The sequence below is a fragment of the Hippoglossus stenolepis genome, chromosome 7 (genome assembly GCF_022539355.2).
Source record: "Hippoglossus stenolepis isolate QCI-W04-F060 chromosome 7, HSTE1.2, whole genome shotgun sequence".
NCBI lineage: Eukaryota > Metazoa > Chordata > Actinopteri > Pleuronectiformes > Pleuronectidae > Hippoglossus > Hippoglossus stenolepis.
The window spans coordinates 19,207,965-19,230,364 of record NC_061489.1 but is presented as its reverse complement, the minus strand read 5'-3'; the positions used below and the strand labels follow the sequence as shown (position 1 = coordinate 19,230,364).

The 22,400-nt window shown below is 39.4% G+C and overlaps 3 protein-coding genes across 4 annotated transcripts; 1 reads left to right on the top strand and 2 right to left on the bottom strand.

Annotated features, from left to right (window-relative positions):
* Window positions 1-157: 157 nt before the first annotated feature.
* On the bottom strand, window positions 158-11,208 carry cul4b (cullin 4B). Of its 2 annotated transcripts, XM_035162079.2 has the most exons (21): window positions 10,277-11,208; window positions 8,626-8,741; window positions 8,450-8,553; window positions 8,262-8,331; window positions 7,329-7,402; window positions 7,069-7,231; window positions 6,790-6,879; window positions 5,335-5,417; window positions 5,176-5,243; window positions 4,908-5,026; window positions 4,598-4,790; window positions 4,396-4,500; window positions 4,203-4,313; window positions 4,009-4,094; window positions 3,726-3,758; window positions 2,859-2,966; window positions 2,634-2,747; window positions 2,439-2,544; window positions 2,162-2,334; window positions 1,917-2,069; window positions 158-1,274 (listed from the first exon to the last, which is right to left on the bottom strand). In XM_035162079.2, exons 1-21 carry the CDS (start codon window positions 10,746-10,748, stop codon window positions 1,179-1,181), a joined length of 2,637 nt encoding a protein of 878 aa, XP_035017970.2. In that variant the 5' UTR covers window positions 10,749-11,208; the 3' UTR covers window positions 158-1,178. The 2 variants fall into 2 exon arrangements, with proteins under 2 accessions (XP_035017970.2, XP_035017971.2); XM_035162080.2 differs by lacking the exon at window positions 3,726-3,758.
* A 1,044-nt stretch (window positions 11,209-12,252) lies between these two features.
* mcts1 (MCTS1 re-initiation and release factor) lies at window positions 12,253-15,528 on the top strand. Its single transcript, XM_035161621.1, has 6 exons — window positions 12,253-12,451; window positions 13,469-13,621; window positions 13,722-13,819; window positions 13,902-14,035; window positions 15,076-15,143; window positions 15,235-15,528. Exons 1-6 carry the CDS (start codon window positions 12,441-12,443, stop codon window positions 15,314-15,316), a joined length of 546 nt encoding a protein of 181 aa, XP_035017512.1. The 5' UTR covers window positions 12,253-12,440; the 3' UTR covers window positions 15,317-15,528.
* Window positions 15,529-16,571: 1,043 nt separating this feature from the next.
* On the bottom strand, window positions 16,572-20,056 carry c1galt1c1 (C1GALT1-specific chaperone 1). The gene is made up of 2 exons (XM_035161620.2): window positions 19,914-20,056; window positions 16,572-17,913 (listed from the first exon to the last, which is right to left on the bottom strand). Exon 2 carries the CDS (start codon window positions 17,897-17,899, stop codon window positions 16,943-16,945), a length of 957 nt encoding a protein of 318 aa, XP_035017511.1. The 5' UTR covers window positions 17,900-17,913; window positions 19,914-20,056; the 3' UTR covers window positions 16,572-16,942.
* Between the last annotated feature and the right edge of the window lie 2,344 nt (window positions 20,057-22,400).

Genomic DNA, 22,400 nt, shown 5'->3' with positions numbered 1-22,400 from the left:
CGTCAAAACACGGAAGCGAGTGGCCCACGGTCTCCTCTCCCTCCCCGCGCAGCTCACTGCTGTACTGATCGTGTGCATTTGAAAAAGGCTGCATAGGTTTTCATCCAAGACAATGAGATGCATTTAAAACAATGACGGATAAAAGAAACCCCCACGATTGAAACAGTTGTTTTAATCTGAAGCAATAAATCTAACAGACTCATACAAACATGGGCAAGTCCCATCAATCAGATGTATCCTCATGTCTTGAGGTGATCCAGTCTCACTTTGAAGCAAATAAGCCCCACAGGGAGACTTAGAAGAAAAATAATTGTGTATGTGTGTGATATGACACCAGGGAAGAGTAGGGGGATGGTTTGTGCTTTAAGTAGACATTTCTAAAAGGGTTAACAAAAGCCTAAAAAAGCAGCTGACTGTTCATTTTTGTGAACTATGTACAAACAAGTACAAAGAAACAACAAACAACAAACGAGGAACTTAAATGTGTTATAACAAAAGAAGTGCTCCTTTTCTTTTTTTTGGCACAGACTCTACTTTGAATGTTGGGGCCTTGTACAACTTTGCAGCAGGGTCATACATTTGACACGGATATTTCCCAATGGTCAAATCTCTAATCTTAATGTTTGTCCAATAGTCCCACATTTGACACTGGCTGAAGAAACAAGCAGCGAGTTGAATTTTTTGATCCTTTCCCCCCCCTCCAACACGTGGTACATTTAGAGGTGTGTCAGCATTCGCTTGGGATATTGAGTGAACAAGAAGATCAAAAAGTGACTTGGTAACAAAGAGCATAATGATTCAAACTATGGACAAAGGAGGATCTAAGTTTGAAAATAAATAGTTTTCCTCTCCGTTAAAAAAAAAAAAGAGCAAACGGAACAACATCTGTGTGTCTTCTTTGTCAGTCCACGGTCGCCCACCTCTCTCAGAGAGACTGAGAAATATGGACAATATCCTCTTTTCAACGGGCATGCAGTCCACAGGATCACAAGACCCCTGACAAAAAAAATCCTGTGGAGCGAGCAGTATCCATTCACTTGTCGGTCGCTAGGTTGAAGATGATAATGGTTAACGTCCACTGGAGCAAAAGATTTAGAGACCGATCACTCAGAACAGCTTTCAGCCCAACTGGACCATCCATCTGCATCTCTTATTTTTCTCATGTCACTTTTCTGTCGTTAAGCCACATAGTTGTACTGGTTGGAGTTCTCCTTGTCACGCTCCATATAGTCCCTGTCGATAAGAGACTCTATCCTCTTCTTCAAGTCAGCAGGCTGGAAGGGAAGACGACAGGGAAGAGGCGGAAGTTCACACATGAGGCACATGTCAACATTTTTGGTTATTTTTATACATGTGAGAAAATAGAAAATAAAAAAAAGGATTTCTGTTAGTCATTGCAATTCTCATGGAAATCTTTTACATTTAAGTCGATTTTGTACAAGCTAGGTTTGATCTTAAATTAATTTAACTCTCTCTCAAAACAGGTCGAACACTGATGGAGTGAAAAGATGCACTACAAAGTGAATTTGAAAAAATGTCAGATTAATTTCCCTTAGTTTAAGAAAAAAAAAAAATATATATCTACATTAGGAACAACTACAAAACTACATATATAATGTTATTGTTCTGTCTGCTTAACATGAAATCGTTTTATAGAACTTTTAAACATTTGTCACATTTAGAAACCGTCTCAAATTGATTGTCCACCACAGAGCACTTTTTTCCCCATAAAAATATTATTTAACTCATTTGTTTAAATCCCACTAAGTACAAACTGTAGTGACAATTATTTTTAAAAACACATTTGGGTTGAGTGCAGCCAGATAACTTTATTTCCATTCCTATCATCTCTCCACTATTGCTTCTTAATAAAAAGGCAAAAATGCCAGAGAAGGATTCAGGGTTGTGTTTCTCACCTTGACGGGGAACTTGAGCTGGTTGTACACCTCCGACATCAAGAGATTATGGCTCAGAGTCTTCCTCATCTTCATGATCCGCACAATCGCAGCATCAATCTGATACTGACGATCCTGAAAGACCCTCTCTGTGGTGCTGGCTTGCTCCTCCACCTGAGATTAAACGCACTCAAGTTAAAATATATTCCCCAACACTGTGATGATATTGAAATCGGAAAAAATCTACTGTAAGATAACAGCTGTACCGTTTCTTTCATTTGGATCTGGTTTATTTTGATCCTGAAGAGCTTGTGTTTGAAGTCGTCGTTGCAGGAAAACTTGTCCCCATCTTCTATCTCTTTACTTTTGGGGACTTTGGTGAGGACTCGTGCTTTCCCACAAGCAAGTGACTGCAGAGTCCGGCGCAGTTCACTGTCCTCTGTAAACCAGCAGACACACATCAGTGGTATTAAATAAAGAGAACTCGACAGCCCTTTCCTCATCACTGTGCTGCTGACCAAACTTTGATGTAATGACACAAACCTATTCCTGTTGCTAGTTTGATCTCCTCCAGGGTGAACTCCTCTCCCTCATTAAACATCAGTAGCACAAGAGTTTGGAAAAGTGAAACCTGCAACTCCTTCTTGCCCTTTTGTGAGAAAAGTCAAAGAGAACAATTAACATTCGTATCTAAACACAAAACTCTACACAACCTGATCGCAGCAATGAGTTCCCCACCTCCTTAAATTCAGCTTTTAAGACACAATGGCCTAGTGTTGATTGCCACTGCAGCTTCCTGCCGCTGTGTTTGCCCAGGTAGAAGGTCTTGAAGATCTCTTGCAGTCGCACCATCTGGACCAAGATAACAGAGGCGTAACGAAGCAACACTCGGTATATTAATTGCATGTCAGGTTATATAAACGGCACGTTACAAACATTTCAATATTTGCTCATCAAATCTACCTCAGCAGGCAGGTGCACTTCCATTGGGACATAGGTGGGCCAGTAGCCCATCGTTAGGATGTTGACAGTCAACTCAATGTTGCCAGGAATGTTTTGGCACTGCATATACTGCACAAACACAAATGAAATGCATGTGATATCAAACTAACAATTTTTTTCTACATTATTCTATGGATTTGCATAATGCAAAAAACAGCAGGGTGTTAAATGCAACGGGCTGCGTTTGGGTTGGGGGGAACCGTTTCAGGTTCCAGTGATACTGGAAGGCTGCTCTAAGTGATAGGTCCATGTGTGTGTGAAGGCTGTTTAGACACCAATACAGTGGTTTATAATGTCAAAGGGAAGAATTATACAGGTCTGAAAAGTTAATGAAGGATCATTCATTTTATCTTTCATCCTGGTGAATGTCAATCATGCTGCTCCTGTCACAAAGTGTAAGTAAGTTTATTTGTAGAGCACTTTCACAGACAGGAGTCAAAGTGCTTTACAGGGCTGGAAAAAGTCAAAAGCAGTTTGCATAAGTTCAAACAAAATGCTAAACAGAAAACACACGATATAGAGTTAAGTGCATAAGAGACAGATCTCATACACATGAATAACTCGAAAGCCTAAAGTTAAAAAAATTATGTTTTCAAGTGAACCTGCAAACCTTACAGGTGTAGGAAGAGAATTCCACAACGTAGGGGCTACAACCACAAAAGCTCAATCACATGTCTTCACATTGGGTGTTTCGCATAATAGATTTATGCAATGCAGCGAATATAAGTCAAGCAGTAACTGCTACATTAATCGATTATGTCCATTGACAGAAAAACAGTTACAACCAATTTTGATAATCATTTCAAGTAAATATTGAAGCAAAAATACCTTAAACATTCTCCTAGTTCCGGCTTCGTCATTCTAAGAATTTTCCCCGTACAGTTCAGTTGACGAAACAAGACAATAATTAAGTGATTGATAAAGAACAATTATTAACAGATTATCAGATAATTCAAGAAATATTTTGTTGCAGACTTAATAGCATGTATTTGATTGACCAAAGCATTTCCACTGCCTATCTGAATGAGGATGGACTGAAACATCATCTCACTGTCATAATCATCAAGTATATAATATTCTTTTAGTTATAGCTCACGTTTGTTGTGCTTACCTGTTTGAACTGAACCATTATGTCTTTAGAAAGCTCCATATCCTTGAACATCCCCTCCAGTTTGCTGGTGAACGCTGCTCCACACTCTGAGGAAATACCACAAATTCACTAGTTAATGTAGATTCAGAGATTCGTTCATTTTGTTTCTCATTTCATGTGCTTGCTTATATTCAAAAGTGATAAATAAAACTAACCATGTTTGAGCTTTGACAACATCGATTTTTCAGCATCAACAGAAGCACTTTTTCCAACCAGTAACCTCTTGGCCAGATCCTTTTTGTAAAAGGCCTCAAACACATCTTTTCCTACAATGACAATACATCAAGATGTCAAAAAACATCCACAGAGTAAGTATAATAACAAGAGTGAAACAAATATGAATATTACCGTAGATGAATCTAAAGATAATCATGATCTTATCCAGCATCTTCTCCAGCTCTTCGTCTGTTGCCTCTTTGTTTCCTGCTCGTAGCTTTGAATCCACATGTTTGGCTGTAAACAGAAGTGCATTCATCGCACGTGTTATTTCTCAAAGATGATTATTCTATCATGATCAATTGATCATTTTAGTTATAAGTTCGTTACTGACCTATGAGCTCTGCGGGTTTATTTGGCCGTTTGTTGATGAATGTTTCGAACGCCTCCTTCATGGCGTTGATAAACTTCTCGTTCTTCATGAAGCAGATGTCGATGATGTGATCCACCTTGTCCTTGAAGTCGAGCAACTCCTGCACCATGGTTTTGTCTTTTTCAGGATTGATTACGATTGTGCTTCCGAAAGCCTACATGTTGAATTTTAAGACATTAGAGAAAAAAAAAGTGTGAAATGACTCCTAATCAGCTCAGCACCTTCATCCTCGATTAGCCACAGTCTTTTATCCCTGCTGATGCTGCCGTACCTTTATGTATTCTATCCAGTGTTGCAGCAGAACCTGAACACCACCTCGCACCCGACTAAAGAGCTGATAGAGAAGCGACAGATCCTGAATTCTGTTCTCATCCAGCAGATGAGTCAGCCCTGGAAGTTTGCAACAACAGAAATAGGTCAGAACTCGAGCAGCTTTGACACTTTCAAATGCCAGTATGTGCTCGGACAGGCAGGATATTTCAACACCTTTGACATTCAATGACTGCTGTAATGTCACTCATGCATTTATTGTTGTGCACCTTTTTGCAGAGTTGCACTGAGATGTTCCCCCAGCAACTGCTTCTCCACAGTAGCAATGAGTGGTTTTCTGGGGAGGGAGAAAAACTCACTCAGGTTACAAATGAATCTCTGTCGGACAGTGTTAGACTTCAATCTGAAAACTACGGTCTAACACTCACTGCGTGCTCTGGTCCAGATATGTGATGACTCTGTCGGCCTCTTCCTCCAGGCGTTTGTTGACATGATGGAGATATTCTGGTACCTATGAAACAAATGGGGGAAAGCAGGGAAATATCACAATGTCAACATATTGTGATGGAATTCAGTATAATATTACAGGTCTTGAGTAATTTATATTGATTTGATGTCTTGCTTATTGTCAAGCACTTTGTAACCATTACACCTCTATAGCATCAATCGAAATATAGCCAATCCATATAAGCTTAAATATTAATAATAATAATAATAATAGCACTAATCGAAGCCTCTCACTAAAACAGTATAAAAATAAACCGAACATTATGAACTAATACATTTCCAAAAGGATGGAAGGGACTGGATAGGAATCAGAGGGTCTGCGAGAAACACACTTTGGATCCAGGAATCTAAGTATATTGACTGACATAGAATTACTACTAAGTATTACTCAAGTTACCCATCTATGATATACTAAATTCTGATATTACTGTTTGGATAGTAGAAGTTTAAGAGATGGTATTTGCTCATTCTCATTTCCTTGGATAAACAAATGTCATGTTATGTATTTTACATTTAGCACTAACATTTAATAAGCTGTTTATTGCATGCGTAAATATAGATTGCAATAACTGCACAATTTCTTCATGAGGCTAAATCTTAATATGCTGTATCTCAAAAATAAATTCCCCATTTTGCTTCACAAACATCAACAAAACTTTTTTACAGCCTGCGGGGAAAACATCAAGCCCAGTGATGATATAGGTAAAGAGTAAAATATGTCTCAGTTTAGTGCGCCAGTATGTATACAAATCTACAAGTTGCAATGTGAATGTTTTTTTATGCTTATTTTAATAAAGTAAATGTTTATTTTTATTTTTTAAAACAACTTCATTCAAAAAAATATTTATTGTGCCGCTTTCTTGTACTGCAGTTATGAGAAGTGGATATGTTTGTGTTTTTACCTCTTCTATGAAACATTTGTCTTTGTGGTTGGAATCGATATTTTTCAACATCATGACAACATGCTGAGTTGTTTCTGTTGTTTTGATGCCTTTTAATTACAGTGCAGCTGCACTGGAAATATCATAAATTTGTATGCAACTAACCATTGACCTTTAAATGTCAGAAAAAAGTTAAATTTACATTACAATTACCCAGAGCCCAATATGAACAGTTAAGACCAACTTGGCTTGTTTTATTTGTCTACCAGTCTAAATCTCAAATAAATTAAGTTTACAAATAGTAACAGCAAAGGAAGGCTTCAAATCATGTTTGACAGCCTGAAATTAGAGAATGGTTGGTGTGTTTGCTTGACTAGATTAATCAATTATTAGAATAGTTGTCTAAATTTGGCCAAGTTGGGACTGAAATGAGAACTTTTTTTTCCCACCAGCAAAAAACAAACTGTCGCAGAGCATCAGGAACACATAAATCACCTCTCTCTCCTGCATCAGCCTCTGTCCCTCTGCAGAGTACAGGCGATTAGTTTCTTCCAAGAAGCGCTGCTCAAAGGAGTCTTGATAAATCTGTCAACGACAGAAAGAACATGTGACAGAGAACTGACACAGTACACAGGTGATCATCACCAACAACACAGCTGCCATAACTTCACCTTTCTACTGGACAAAGATGAAATCCAAGTGATCTAACAGATTCATTAACTAACGTCTGAATCATTAGTTGGGATAATAATGTGATGGTCCACTGTCAGTTACCTGCAGGTCAGAGAGCATGCTCAGCAGGCTCCTCAGCAGACTCCGGTCTATCGCCTCTCCGTTTCGCTCCCTCTCAATGAGCAGCAGAATCCCGTCGATGGTTTTACTCTGGACCTTCAGATCACTGATGATGTAGAACCTGAACAGCTCCAGACCCATGTCCCTGTGGAGCACATGAGCCTGTTCAACACCCACTTTGACAGAAATCTGACTCCTACTATTACACAAGAATTAACACCAGGGATCACTCACTCACTCACCAGATTGATGGCAGCATTGAGTTTTGTAAAACATAGGTGCGGTCCAAAAACAAAAATATACTCCTAATCATGATCTGTGAAACAATGACAAAATGAGCAGGAAACACCACTGACATTCTTCTTTTAACATCTTCTTATTTAATTTAAAGGGGTACTCCACAGATTTAACATATCAAGCTCAGTTTACATGTCACAGGGAGAAATACTCTTGTTTAGGAGCTTTTAGAGAAAAAAAACGTAACTTATTTAACAACCAGCCTGAGTTACAAACAGGAGCAGTCACGTCAGGTTTCCAGCTGCTGACAGATCAAACTACAATCCCAATATTCACACTGACATTGATCTCTTTTGGATTTTGGGAAGTTCTTGCAAATGTCAAACCAAGTCCTACATGTATTTCTCAATTATAATACAGCCCTGTAAGAAGTTTTATGAGGTGAGACTCTTGACAATGTGACATTAAAAAGTATTTCTTTCTGCCAGTGATGGGGGAATCGCTGTCCAACAAGATGCTGATGCAATTCTTCATTTATCCATCTTCTCTTCAATCATTTATACTCTACAGTTAGTCCCACTGTTTAACGTGACGGGCAGATGTGGCTGGGATATTCCTAAACGCATCACAAACAGAACGTCATTGGCTCGTCAACATCCAGCCTGGTGAAGTTGTCTATTTACCAGGCAGGGAGGAGCTAATGACCGACCCTATTGAGCATGTTCAAAAAACGAGGAATAACTCGGCTCCTGCTACTTTTACTTTGACTGTTCCTTCATCGTGTCTCTCACAGTGTAACGCTATATCGTTGGAATACCCCTTTAAACATGAAAACTAAGTCACAAACTAAACTTCATGGAAAGTGACGTTATGTTAACTGACTTTCAAGGGACACGGCTACGAACTACCACTCGACTTACTGAGGTTAAACAACTCACCATTTGTCTGCAGTGATCTTGCCAGCACTTGTCAATTTTCTTAAGGAACAGCACGCTGTCCAGGGAATCCGTGAGAGCGGGGTTAAGGCAAAAGATCTCGTGAATGATCAACAGTTGACCAAAATAAGTAAACACCTGATGAGACTCAGTGACTGAAACTAGGGAGGAACTGAATGGGTAAAGGATATTCTCTGAACTGTTCAATCTGTGCCTTGATGTGGTCTTCACACACGGCCCTCAGCTGTTTGTAAAGCTTGGCAGAAATCTTATGGGAGCACAGGTTCTCCACAGCCTGAGAGGACGAGAAAATACGTCAGTGAAAGATACGAACACGATCCACAGACGAGGCGTGCTGCACAAATACCTGGTAGAGCTCCTCTAGGTTGTACTTGATTGAAGTGCTGTTCTGTATGGCCTCCACTGCCTCCTTCAGCTTCTGCCAGGTCTCCTGCGTGTAGTTCTCCGGCAACTTGGGTTTTTCTGCGAGAAACAACCAAACACAAAATGTTCAAGCAACGCTGTCGACTCCTGCAGGCCTCGAACATCTCACAGCGGAGGTCCATGAACCGTCACGCTGTGTCACCGGTGTCAGTGGAGCTATTTTAAGATGCGTGAGTGATGAGTGATGTTGACAAAAAGTCAGACTTTTGCATTTAGGGTGATTGTACAGGGAGTGATTATTTTTTGTTTATACCACGAGATAATATCAATTTGTCAATAACATGCAGCCATTTCTTGCATTAGACCGCTCAGGCGATTTAGCAAAATCGGTGAGTATGCAACTGTGTTTTTAAGTATCAACTTTACTGGATTAGCCAAAACATGCTTTTTTGTATACTTTTTTTCCAACGTATAAATAATTTAAATCTGTATGTTACACAGTATTATCGCCTGGATTTGTACTTACTGTATATACCATGATTTAAATGGAATTTTAATAGTTATTTCAATGACAATTTTCTGCACATATTTTTTTTTTAACTTCTTTAAAATTCTAATTAATGTTATAATGACGAGCAAGGACAGAGAAGCATGTGTCATGGCCTCTACCTAACTGCTTGTTCATTTATACTGAAAATACTTCGTGACAGCTCATAATAGTTAGCTGCAGTGTAAGTCTATGAATGTTGTGACAGTCCAAATAGTTCAAAAATGTATGTCACAGCATAGATACCAAACTGACTGATCAAAAATATGTGCAACTTAGTTAGATCTATATTTTTGGACATATTCATGACCTCCTACGAGCTGCATTGATCAGAAACTTGTTAGGAAATCAATCGCAAGCTATTCTAATAATCAAATGATAGTTGACCACCGTAAAATGAATGTGTTCAGTTTATTTAGACTGCTTGTGGGAAAAATCACCTCGGACTGTGAGAAATTATTACATGCATCTGCCTTCTAAATGATTAATTGAGAAAATAACAGGCAATGAGAATAACTTAGTTGCGACCATATATCACAGGAAGGCTGGACGATAGGGTCAAAAATTATACAAAGATAAAAATGGTCACGAGCCTATATCGATAATTATCTCCATAAATGTCACTGTTTTGTTTTAAGCCTGATCTTTGTCCCCGAGTGAAGGCTGTGATTATAAATTATTCTTTATGAGCAGAGAATGACAAACCCTTGAAAAACTGCTCATCGTTTCATAAATATACGTTACACCTCCTGACTGTTTGCACGATTAGGCATAAGAAATATATCACTGTATATTGAACCTTTGTTATATTGCTATGGATGAAAATCATATTGCAGTAAATATTGGTATTGTTGTATTGCCCGGCCCTAATTCTAAGTAACACTGGTGATTGATCCTCTCATCTAAGTTCTCCAAATCAATCATATTTAGAATTCAACCAATAAATGGTAACTACCAACCAACTATCATGTCTAATATCCAGATTTGACACTTGTGGTGGGTGATAGTTTCACTTGTAAACAGTTGTATATCGTTGTCATTGACTGTTTTGGGGACTGAGTCCCATCATCCACAGTGGATCTGCTACCTTTGAAGTTCTTGATGACTAGTTTCTTGGCAGCACCGGGTTTACTGTTGGAGAAGGTGCCGGAGCCGGTGCTTTTGGTCAGTCCGTTCGCGTGGTGCCCCGTTCCACCGGGCAGGAACCCGGCTTTGCTTTTGTTATTGGAGCATGAAGCGGCGGCGGCGGCGGCAGCAGCCTCCTCAGCCATTTTCACATCCAGTCCAATGAAATCCACTGAATCCTCAAACCTCAACTTCTTCTGGATGTGCAGCGCAGTGGGAGAGCAGCAGGAGGAGGAGGAGGAGGAGGAATTCAGGGTCTTCGGAGGAGAAGGGGAGATGGTGTCAGCAGCCTCTTCCCTCTCGGAGCCGTTTATTTTCCTCTTCTTCGGGGATGTGATGTTGCCGCTGTCCGCCTTGACATCAGTGGCCGCGGGTCTTGCCTCCTGGGTTGGCGGTGGTGGGGGATTAGGGGAAGATAAACCTGTTGGAAACATGAAAAAACGGGAATTCTGATTCTTAGCAGCCAGTCTTCTTGATCCGAAACTTCCAGGCTCGCCGGAGGGAGGAAGAGGAGCTCGGTGTCCGGGAGCGTGAAAGCACCACAGCCCGGGGACGGTCGACTCGTGAGACTGGATGAGATGAGACAGTAAAGTCCTCAGCTCCACTTGGAGCTAGCTCCGTCTCTTTCTTGTTATTGCTGGCAGCAGAAGAAAGATGGTCGGCTACTGCTTCCTCTTCTCGCCTCTGTGCTCTCGCCGCGTTGTGGACTCGTTCAGTGTGAGCGCTTCAGCTCGAGCGGCCGTTTAACTCTTATTCTTCTTGTTTACACATTAAACGAAGCCACCGCAGAGAAATACCCGCAGATTACTGTGAAACACCCGCAAGTAAACACGAGGAGAGAAGGCTCATGAGAAGCTGCTCTGTGACCTCACCGGAAGTACTTTGTACAAAAGTACTTTTTGCACAAGCATGTTTTTTTTCTTCTTGAACCGACCACTGTGCTGTACGAGCTCTGGACACTAGATGGCGCTACAACAACGTTTTTCTGGCTGTGAATTTACCATCGAGCTAAACATAATAATAATTATAATAATTATAATGATTATAATTATTATAATTATTATAATGATAAATTGTAATTGTTTAACACATTTAACAATGCTCAAAGACAACATCACTTTTAAAATACACACAAACAATTAAAAGTTAAAATGTATAATACACAAACACACGTCATAGTTACACAGATTTTTTTAAATTTAGAATAATTATATATTGTAAACTATATACTGTAGTCCATATATATTTTCAATTCGTACCTATATAGTCATACATTTATTATATACGTATAACTATATAGTATATGTAGTATAACTATATACAACTATTTAGTGAAATTATACCAAAATAAATAAATAAATATCTACTGCACTTTACCTGAGTATGTGCCTCGACAAATACCATTTACATCTGTCGTGGAAGGTGTATATTATGTACATACTCTCTGTATTTCTATTTAAAAAAAATGGATTGCCTACTTATTCTATTTTATACTTTCACATGTTCTCTTGTCTAAGTCATTTGACTATGTACCGCTAAAACAAATGAATTTCCCCGGATATCGCATCATAATCAAACATTCAAATTCAATAATCTCAACAAAATCCCACACTAAACTATACATTTTGTGTCATAATCGAAAATGTAATAAAAAATAAAAAATAAAAAAATAAAAAATACCTTTGAATATGTTTGAGCTTTGTGACGTATGTTTTAATATATAAAATGTTTCTATATCTATATGTACACATTTGATTTAATGTTTATTATTCTACGTTTAACTTTACCCTTGGCTGTACGTAATAAAGTTACGTTAAAAAATAATAAAAATAAAATTGAGGCTGTGCAATGTGAATTATAATCGACTTTAATTTTCTATTTTACTTTATTATCAGGACCTGAATGTTTTGATCTGCCGTGTCAAGCCACAAACTGTCGTAAAATGACGCAATCGTCCGACAGATGCTGGCCCTTGTCCGTTGAACAGGCGTGGATCTGCTGTAGCTCTTCTGAGTGGAGGACGTTCACTTTCTGTGTTTACCTGTGTTTATCGCATTCAGTCTGACACAGTTCGCGCGGACCAGCTTTGTCACCTTGGAGGAAAACGGCCACGGTGAAGAACGAGGATGTTTAAAAAGTACGTTGTTGATTATTTCCACCTTATAGCGTTAGCTAGCCGCAGCTAGGTGGCTAATGCTAACTGATCAGAAGTCGTGTTTTTGAGACCGATTTAGATTTTGACTGAAGTCGATTAGACGAGTGGACATGAATAGTTATATTTTGTGAAATCCTCTGTTATTGCATTTGATGTGAAGCAGATAAGAAACTGAACGTTTCTGTGTCATTCAGCACCGACTTGCATCATATAATCAGAATTATGTCGCATCATTCAAAGACAACAGGAAACAAACAGAAACCTCTGTACACCAGCGGAGATTCACGTAGCTCTTTCAATGCATGATCACTGACTGAAACTCCTTCCTGTAAGAACCTCCTCATTACATTACAGTGGTAGTGAAGTATTTAGAGCTTTTACCCAAAGGGAAGTATCACAACCATAGTTTGAAAAATACCTCAAGTTGAAGTTTCGTATTCAACTCTGTAATAGCTCTATCAGCAAATGCACTTTTTTTGCAGTAAAAAGTCTTCAATCATGGAGCCTCCATTGTCCCCAAGGATGATGTTTTAGTGTATACGTAGTGTATACATCTCGTACTATTTGTAAGTATTATATGTATTATAATATTTTTCCTAAATCACAGAAGAGCTGTGCTGGTGCGTTAATCTGTATCAATGCACAAAATACTACAAGCTTATCAACTTTTATTTAATGTAAAATCAAAAATGACCAGTTGCTGTAGTCGTCACTTGAATTCAGTGTAATGCCAAAATAATCTTTATAGACAAAAAAAGAGTAAACGCACAACCTCCTCAGTGTTTTCAGGTGTTGATATTGGCTATAAAAATCAGGATTCCATAATATGGAATCGTTAAATGTTTGATATTGTTATAGTCTTCAAAAACCGCAATACAACAAAATTCGTCGGGCAAAGTAATCTTTTTGTAAAGGTCCATTTAACTTTTTCCGCAGCTCTCACCTACATCTCACGCATGTCATGGCCTTTACCTCACATGTCTTGTCCTTTTGTTTCAGATTTGATGAGAAGGAGAATGTGTCGAACTGCATCCAGCTGAAAACGTCAGTGATTAAAGATATCAAAAAGCAGCTGTTGAACCAGTTTCCTGATATCGAGTCATGGCTCAATCACATAATGCCCAAAAAGGACCCAGTGAAAATAGTGAGATGGTACGACTTAGTGTTTTTTCTCATCTGTGTTTCATACGGGATATCTTTTTTCTTTTTTTACAGTGAATGATGTAGATTTCTTTATTTTTTTCTCTTCCAGCCATGAGCACATTGAAATCCTGACAGTGAATGGAGAGCTGCTTTTCTTCAGACAGAGAGATGGACCATTCTATCCGACCCTCAGACTGTTGCATAAATGTAAATTCTTCAAATGCCAGCTTGTTAACTGTTACATTACAATATTCTCCCACTGATCACTAACTCCTTTTTCATTTCATAGATCCCTTCATTCTTCCCCACCAGCAAGTAGACAAAGGAGCCATTAAATTTGTCTTAAGTGGTGCCAACATCATGTGCCCCGGGTTGACGTCACCAGGCGCGAAGCTCTACCCTTCTGAAGCCACGACAGTAGTTGTATCCTTTGGTACATGATGCTGCACATCTTGGGCAAGGCCTGAACTCCAATAGGGCAACTACTCCGTAACCCCTCAAACCTTTTACACCATGTACCACTTCAGAAAATATTAGGCTCTCCATGTACTACTGTTATGACCAACGTTAAAATACAGTAGCGTAGGCCTAACCTATTCAGCTAGAGACAGTTCACGCAAGATGAAGGTTTATTCCTAATAAGAAAAAAATGCTTGCGTACCACTGTTGGTACGTGTACCATAGTTTGAGAATCAGTGCCCTAGTTTATTCCCTTTTACTCCTTTTCTGTCAACGTAATTTAATATATTACAGATTTGTTGCACCATTGAAATACGATATCAACTACAGTGGGTCTTCCATTCTTCATCGTTTTAGTATTTTGTTAAAACGAGACTCCTTGTTGTAAACTTGTCTTATATTATTCTACAATACTGTAACGTTGGAACCAGTATTTCCATCATTTTTTATGTCTGACAATTGTTTTTAGTAATTCACTGATAAAATTGCAGAAAATTGTGAAATATTCAGATGTTGCTCCCTTAAGTCCAAATTAATATATTCCTATTGATTTTGTTATGACATCAAAAGTCAAAACCCCCAAAATGTTGAGTTCATCATCATAGAATACAGAAAAAAGATCTGCATTTCAGAAGTCGGTACCAGTGGAGTTTGGGCATTTTTGCAAAGAAAATGTTTTTTACATTTTAAATAATTTTCAAACGATCAAGTAGTACTGTAAATATTTCATATTAATTACATAAACACCTTGGCCATAGTTTCCAAGTGAACTTGTTTTACACTTCTCATAAAAACTTAACTCTTAACTTAAGATTTTGCACTGTTGCTCCATTTTAGAGCTGTGTGCAGCACTCTTTCACTTTGTCTCTCTTACACACTCGCATTCACTCTGATTGGTTCCTTTCACATTGGTACAATATTAAAATGTGTGACCACCCGATGCATTGAGGTGATACTGTGACAACCAAATACATTTAAAGTTTTTCTTTAACGAGTGGACGCAGGCCATAATGGCTGAGGGTAAACAACATGCACTGTGTGTTGGCGTTATGAAGATGTCTGCGGAAAGCATGTAAGACTTTTAAGCATTTTATAGACTCAATATTTACTTTGCTGCTCTTGTGATGCACAATCTTAATCTGTGTTTTTATCCGCATATATAGAGAAAAAGTCAACAAGGGAATCGGAATTGAGAACGTTCACTATCTGAACGATGGACTGTGGCACATGAAGACGTATAAATGATGACATCGGCACACACAAGCCCTCCCTCCCTCCCCTCCACCGGACACCATGACGCTCTTGACAGTGGGGCATGAGCTGCCAGTCAACTGTTTACACCTATGGACTTAGCCGTGTAACCTGCTGGAGGCTCTGAATCAAATCGCCATTATGCACAAATAAGAGAAAGATCTTTTTTTTTTTTGCATTGGATCCAATTAAAGATGCTCATGTTATTGTGTGGCCTGTGGTTTTAATATCTGAATCTAACAATATACATGACAAGTCATTTATATAATAACGTTATCTGCAGTGCCAACAAGAAAGTGTTTGTTTAAGAACTGTCAGTGCAAGTCTTTACTGCTTTTGTCAAGTTAAACAATGACTGACAGCTTAAATTGGGATGTGTTCAATTATCTGAGTCGCCAATTAATAAACATTCACTACTGGAGTGAAATACAATTGTCCAAATACAAAACCTAAAATAATGTTAAAGTTGTGTTGATCTATCTTCGTTAGTTTCAGAGCAGTTGTAGCTTGTTAAACTGCTATGTGTTTTATTCTAGACATGTTTCTAATATTTACCCTTCCACACCCTTTATGTCAATGAGGGTGATGTAAATGATCCCTCACAGTCAGTAGTGTTATTAACCTTTGATATAATTAAACATGCATATTTGAATAGGGTATCAATAAAACCTGCCATTAAAACAGTTCCATAGACTACGTGCGAGGAAATAACCAGTGGTGGAAGAAGAACTCAAGATACTGGAATCTAAAAATACTCTAAATATTAGTCCTGCATACAAATTCAAGTCTCAAATATAAAAGTATTTATGGTGTGGAAAAGCTTGTTTCAGAGTATTGTATTATTTGATACTATCACTTTGTTGATGGGAAAGTAGAAATACTTAATATATAATTGCAAAGGTACTTAATTACATTCCACCACTGCAATCTGGCAATCCACTACTACCCCTGGTAATTAAGGCAGAATATAAAATGGTAGCAATGTTTGTTCACCTTAATAAAGATAACCCATATATTGATTTTATTTACTTTCACAAAAAAGTAGTTTAGCTGTGAAGTTCTTCATATGTGGATAAAACCCAGCATACCATAGTAAGAAAATGAAACTTCACTATCAATTGGGCAAGGCTCCGGCATGTTTGATATAATATTGACTGGTATTTCAGTAAAATCTTTAAAAAAGCTTTAGTTTGTATTCTCACAGATATTAATTCATAATAAAGAGAGCAAAGCACTTAAAACAATTAAATAGTTTCAAAACAGTGTTATTTAACAACTAATGCAGCTTTAAGACGACAAAAAGACAAACATTTTAGATACATAACAAATGACAATACCCAAAACCTCCAGATAATTTGTATTATCTGGAGGTTTTGTTCTATTTCCCAGTTCTATCTTCATTCAAAAGGACGACACACCCATCGACTGTTCACCTACACCATAAAGAAATGGGGTGCTGATTGTGCCAAGTGCAAAAGGTACAAATATACATAAAAGAGTTGTTCCAACTCAGAATCAAGTTTTACCAACAGCATAAGAAAACTATCTCCCCAAACCTAGCTTTGCCATTATAGATGAAAAAATTAAAAAAAGCCATATTCAGTTTCAAGGAATGAGTCTCTAGTCATTGTCTGAACCTTCAGGAGGGTAAAAGGCTAACGCGTCTTGGAAATCGTGGCCGTAAGGACGGAGTCTGTAAACTCCGAACATCATAACCTGCATCTGACCTGGTGACATCCCAGTAAATGTGACTGCCATGTCGGAGCAACAGCCCTCCAACACGTTATTGGGGTTCTCCTTCATGCTGTCTGATATCAGGGTGTGGACGCTCTTGCTGTTAAACAGGCCCTTCCCATGTGTGTCTTCTCCATTCTCTGCAAACACACCGGTGTATTTGAGACACACTGCCAGCTGCTTGTCATCATTCATCTTCCACAGGGCTCGTCCTCTCTCGGGACATTTGTCTTCATCCTGTAAAACATGCACCAGCCTTTTCAGAGCTTCGTAGCTGAGAACAATGCCACTCTCATAGTCCACATACTCCAGCTCGCCTGACTTCATAACGTTGCCCAGGTAGAAGGGTTCGCTGGGATCCTTAGTGAGCACCAGGTATTTGAGGTTCTCGATGATGGCAAACGTGGTGGGTTGCGCCAAAAAGAACCAGCGCAGGTCTCCAGCGTTCTCATAAGCATGCTTCAGAGCCTTACGTAACCTCGCCCAGTCATCTTTTTCATTCAGGTCTACTGCTTCCAGTGCCTTAGAGTCCTCTGAGGTGTAAAACACAGACTTATCACAGTGCTTGCTCCAGGTGTCTAGCGCTGCCGCCCAATAAACAATCAACTTTGGCTGGACCATGACGACGCAATAAACCTGGACTTGTTTGCTCAACTCCTGCATCTGAGCGTCAGAGAGCTCTTTCAACTCGTCTTTACTCGGGGCCTTGACGTGATGATGGTGGTGGTGCTCCTCTGTGCTGGTCTTCGGACTGGGGCTGAAACTGCTCAGGAGCGATAGCACCAAGCAGAAGAGGCCTCCCATGGACATCCCTTTCATGAAGGAGCTTCCTTCAGACACCATTTTGGCAGCAGACACTGAAGAAATACGAAAACACATTATTGTGGCTGTTGCATGCTCCCTCTGTGAGACGTAAAACGTAACCACAATATTCAAATTCTTTCCTGCCCTGATGGCACACACCCTTTACCTGCGGTTAAACCCAAGGAATTTACCAGCCTACAAACCTGCCAACAGATTTTGCTTGAGGAACAGGTTTAGAGGTTAATAGATTTGATCATTGTCAAGTAATCAATGAATCACTTCAGTTATGATCACTAATTTTAAAAAGCAGGTATGGTTTTTCAATCAAATGTTAGAAAGCATTGTACTTTTTACTCTATTACAGCTTTTGCTACCTATTAAAAAAAAAGGTACATACATTAAAGGTTTTAAACAATAAATAAAGATTGTGCACCTTTACCTGCTAAAACATGAAAGTGAATGCAGGAATAACCATAATGTTACAATATAATAAACAGTGTTTGACAATCTGCATAGTAAACACTCATTTGGGGGATTTCAAATATATTCTCAGGCCAATTTATTTTGTATTTTTGAATTCTGAATTCCCGCTAGCTAATGCTCCAGCATGATTATTTAATAATATGATTTGATTCATGGGCTATGACTGATTCGTTGTTTCGACACTCATATGTTTGGCGACAATCTAATCAAAGCTTATTTACCATGTCTCTAAGACATTGGACAAGTCGATGAAACTGGTTGATGCAGCTCGTCTTATTATATTGGGGTTTGTTTGATCTCTTAATAAACTAACCACTGTAACATGTTGACTTGGCTTTAATATGTAACCACCAGTCACCAATGTCATAAGTCAAAAGCAAATATACACACATTTTCCAGGAAACACACACACCCGGACATAACATGCACACACAACGGCATTGGTTTGTCTTTGTCAAAGACATTTGTCTAAGGCAGTGGTCACTAACCCGTCAGTCATGCGTGTCTACTGGCGGCAGTGCTGGCTTATCTCCTGCCAACACTTGAAAACAACTCGGTTTAGTTTGGTTGACTCTACGGTATGAAGATGCGTATCTTCTGGTCTATTGATAACAATCGAAGCCCTGTTAGAACAATGAATGACTCAGAAGTGTTCTTAAACAGGTCCGGTAAGTGTTGATGAACAGATAAACATTGCGGTTTATATCAGAATAAAGAGAGAAAATTATCTTTCACCTGAGTTTTAATGTTTATGTGAAGAATTTAGGACAGAAACAAATGGCATATATTTCTATTTCTGTTTATTCCTTCACCCAAGTACTGCACGCTACTTATGTGATGTATTCTGCTGCTGTAACATTGCAAATTTCCCCATAGCGGGACTAATAAATATCTTTAAATTCTTATCTTATATTCAAGTCAAAGCCTATATGTAAAAACATTGTGCTGCAGTAGCAGCTTCTCTGCAGAACATATTGTTGAGCCGAGATGCTACATATTGTGCATTGAATAAATAAAGTTGCACAACTGCCTTTCTTTTTGTATATTTTCGATCGTAAATTCAGCCTTTAACAGAAATTGCAACAAAAATATGATACGCGCCTCCTAAGTGGGTCGTTTGGAAGATATCAGGGTGGTAGATCTGGGCTTACGTTTGGAATTAAAAAGTGATCTTGGGCTCGAAAGGGTTGGTGACCACTGGTCTAAGGTATTCAATACGGATGCTGTAATCAAGCCGGAGAGGATAATGTCCACCTCGTCCCACAACAAGTCTTCACTGTGTGTAGCTGCGACTGTGTGAGTGAGTCGAAATGCTAACATCTACATCTAACGTGGACAGTTTCGATGACACGTCTCCAACGTGCGTGTTTCCTCGACCGGTTTCGTCTTTTCAGGTCGATGTCCAGAATCTGAGCTGCTGTCCCCGGAGGCTGAGAAACTCCTCCAGCTCTGAGGGTTGAAGATTAAGTCGCTGTACGTGTGGCTAACCGATGGCTTCCTGCACTTACTGTCGACTATGGGCTTCCACCTGGGACAGAATAAGTAGGAGAAAAGACAAGTATTACTTTACCTAGTTGCGTTAGATCTATCCTGCTGCTGCTCTGAGCCCCAGCGCCACCGTTAATGATCAACTGAGCGGATCATGACTCCCATAACTAGTTATTCTAGCTCTTCTTCTAGTGCTTCTTGATCTACTCCTTGTTCTTCTTTTAGTTTAATGGCACCTACCGTTTAAGGCGCATTACCGCCACCTACTGTGCTGGAGTGTGGGTAAGGGGGAAGAAATGAGGGGTGTTCAGCTGCAACATGCAACTTCACCACTAAACTCTACACACAGAACCTGTAAATCCTCTTCATTAATCCAGTCGCTTTTAAAAACTCAAGCAAGGCTTTATATGTCCCTTCCTTAATACTAAACAGGTGTGATGAACACCTACAGACAACACAATCTTATATAACATTCTAACGTATATACGCATATACACACACCCTTTACCTGCTGTTCAACTCAACGATCTTACCAGGCTACAAACCGTGTATTGCTTGGCAGACATTCAAAGCTGGCTGTCTTTCAACTTTCTGTATATATATATAACCCTATATATAAGACTAGAGTTGAGTGCATACTATAACCAAGTCCCAATAGTCACCTTTAAGTTAATCAAGCTGCACTAAAATTTGCACACTCATAGATATTAGTATCCTAAATGTGCCTGATTTTTGTCATCAAGATCCATGAATTATTCCCTGGGAAATCAATGTTAAGGAAAGTGAAAAAAAAGTCCTGGATCCACACCCTGATCAGAGTCTGCTATTTTAATGGTTTGCATCATTCCACCAAGTTTTGTAGTAATTTTCCATTAGTTTTTTGCATAATCCTGCTATTTAGCAAACACATAAACAAACAAACAAACAAACAAAAACATGGCCAATAAAAACAGGGAAACAAGCAAATCAAATAATTTAGTGTTCCGGGAAGTTGGTTGTGTTAGGATTTTAATAATATAATTAGACACTATAGCCCCGAAAAGGATCGATTTTACGCGCACCATGTTTGTACCTTAACAGAAAGAATTAATGTGTGTGTGTCTGTGAAGATGGCAATGAAACTGAACTCTAAACAAATGCAGTATGTTAGACAGGGGTGGGGGCAGGGGCAGTTTGGGCTGAATATGTGGGAGAATGTGTGGCCTTCACATAGTGACTTTTAGTTAGTTTGCTGGCTGGTTTTAATCTTGAAGTTGGTTAGTGTGTGTGTGTGTGCGTCATATCGCAGTTCAGTCTCGCACCTGTCTGATAATGCCTGTTGTGGAGAGTGTACATCTGTGGCATACAATACACTGTACTTTAACTTGTTCTCATACCTAACTTACTATATTACAGCCTAAACTCCATTAGCTTTATTCAAACATCACACATACATGAATGCACTGTTTTCATAAGAAACTGTGACCTACCCTTAGAAAAAATTCTAGCAGCTGCCACTAGGTTCTGAAGGACAGATAGGAAAGGTGTTGTTTTGTCTATAAAATGCACATGCTTATGCACACAGAACATACAGCCGATAACGCAGAAACAAGGTTTCTCACTCCAATGAACAGCAACACCATATCTGCAAAAATACTGAAGACCCACAAGGCTTCAGCTGAAGGCCTGTCTGTAAAGCATGAAACCAAACACTGTCAGAATGTGAAGATTTTCCCAGCTACTGTCACAGGAGGGGCGAACCTGGGAGCGGCTCCTCATCATTTGCAGACTCCAGGGCCAAGAGGATGGGACCACGCCTGCGCACCAGCAAGGGAGAGCCAAGGTCTGAACCATGGTGACTCCCCCTCGTTATTGACCAATGAAGTTATACCTACTATTATAAGTACTGTACCCGTCGTCCGTTCGGGGCAACTCTTGACTACCCCGTGCTACTAGAAAGCCGAGGCTGTGTATTGAGTGCCCATAGCTATGTGCACATAGCTATGCTGTACCTTTTCATTGCTTCTGAATAAATACTTGTTGAACCAAACCAAGACCGGCTCTTCTCATACCTCGGGATAAAAGAACACGACAGTTGGACAAAAGGAGACATTTCAGGGTAGGACAGAAAAAACATGGGGCGTTAGTCCATGGCTCGGCAGCAGGCCTACCCCCATTTATAATTTAAATTTGTTATTGTTTCTTATTACACATATTAGTACACAGAGGCTGTGACTTCTTATATCAGCTTCTGTGAGGACAGCTGTCTTCCATCACTCACCAGGGTGTGTTACAACAATGACAAACCCTGGTTCACAGCCAAACTCAAAAAGTTAAGGTTGGAGAAGGAAGAGGTGTTCAAGAGTGGGGACAGAGATTTATAGATTTGAAATACAGGTTTAGGAAGGAGGTGAGAGAAGCCAAACGTCTGTACTCTGAGAAACTCCAACACCAGTTCTCAGCCAATGACTCTGCCTCTGTCTGGAAAGGGCTTAGGCAGATTACAAATTGTAAGCCTAGAGCCCCCCACTCCACTAACGACCCACGCCTGGCCAACGGCTTGAATGAGTTTTACTGTTGCTTTGAAAGA

Coding starts and splice junctions, on each gene's coding strand:
- cul4b (XM_035162079.2), bottom strand. CDS start 10,748: ATGTTTCCAACAGGTTTATCTTCCCCTAATCCCCCACCACCGCCAACC. Junction 8,554..8,625: donor ACCTAGAGGAGCTCTACCAG/GTATTTGTGCAG, acceptor TCGTCCTCTCAG/GCTGTGGAGAACCTGTGCTC. Junction 2,335..2,438: donor CAAACTAGCAACAGGAATAG/GTTTGTGTCATT, acceptor GCTGGTTTACAG/AGGACAGTGAACTGCGCCGG.
- mcts1 (XM_035161621.1), top strand. Junction 13,820..13,901: donor CCTCAGACTGTTGCATAAAT/GTAAATTCTTCA, acceptor TTCATTTCATAG/ATCCCTTCATTCTTCCCCAC. Junction 15,144..15,234: donor AAGATGTCTGCGGAAAGCAT/GTAAGACTTTTA, acceptor CCGCATATATAG/AGAAAAAGTCAACAAGGGAA.
- c1galt1c1 (XM_035161620.2), bottom strand. CDS start 17,899: ATGGTGTCTGAAGGAAGCTCCTTCATGAAAGGGATGTCCATGGGAGGC.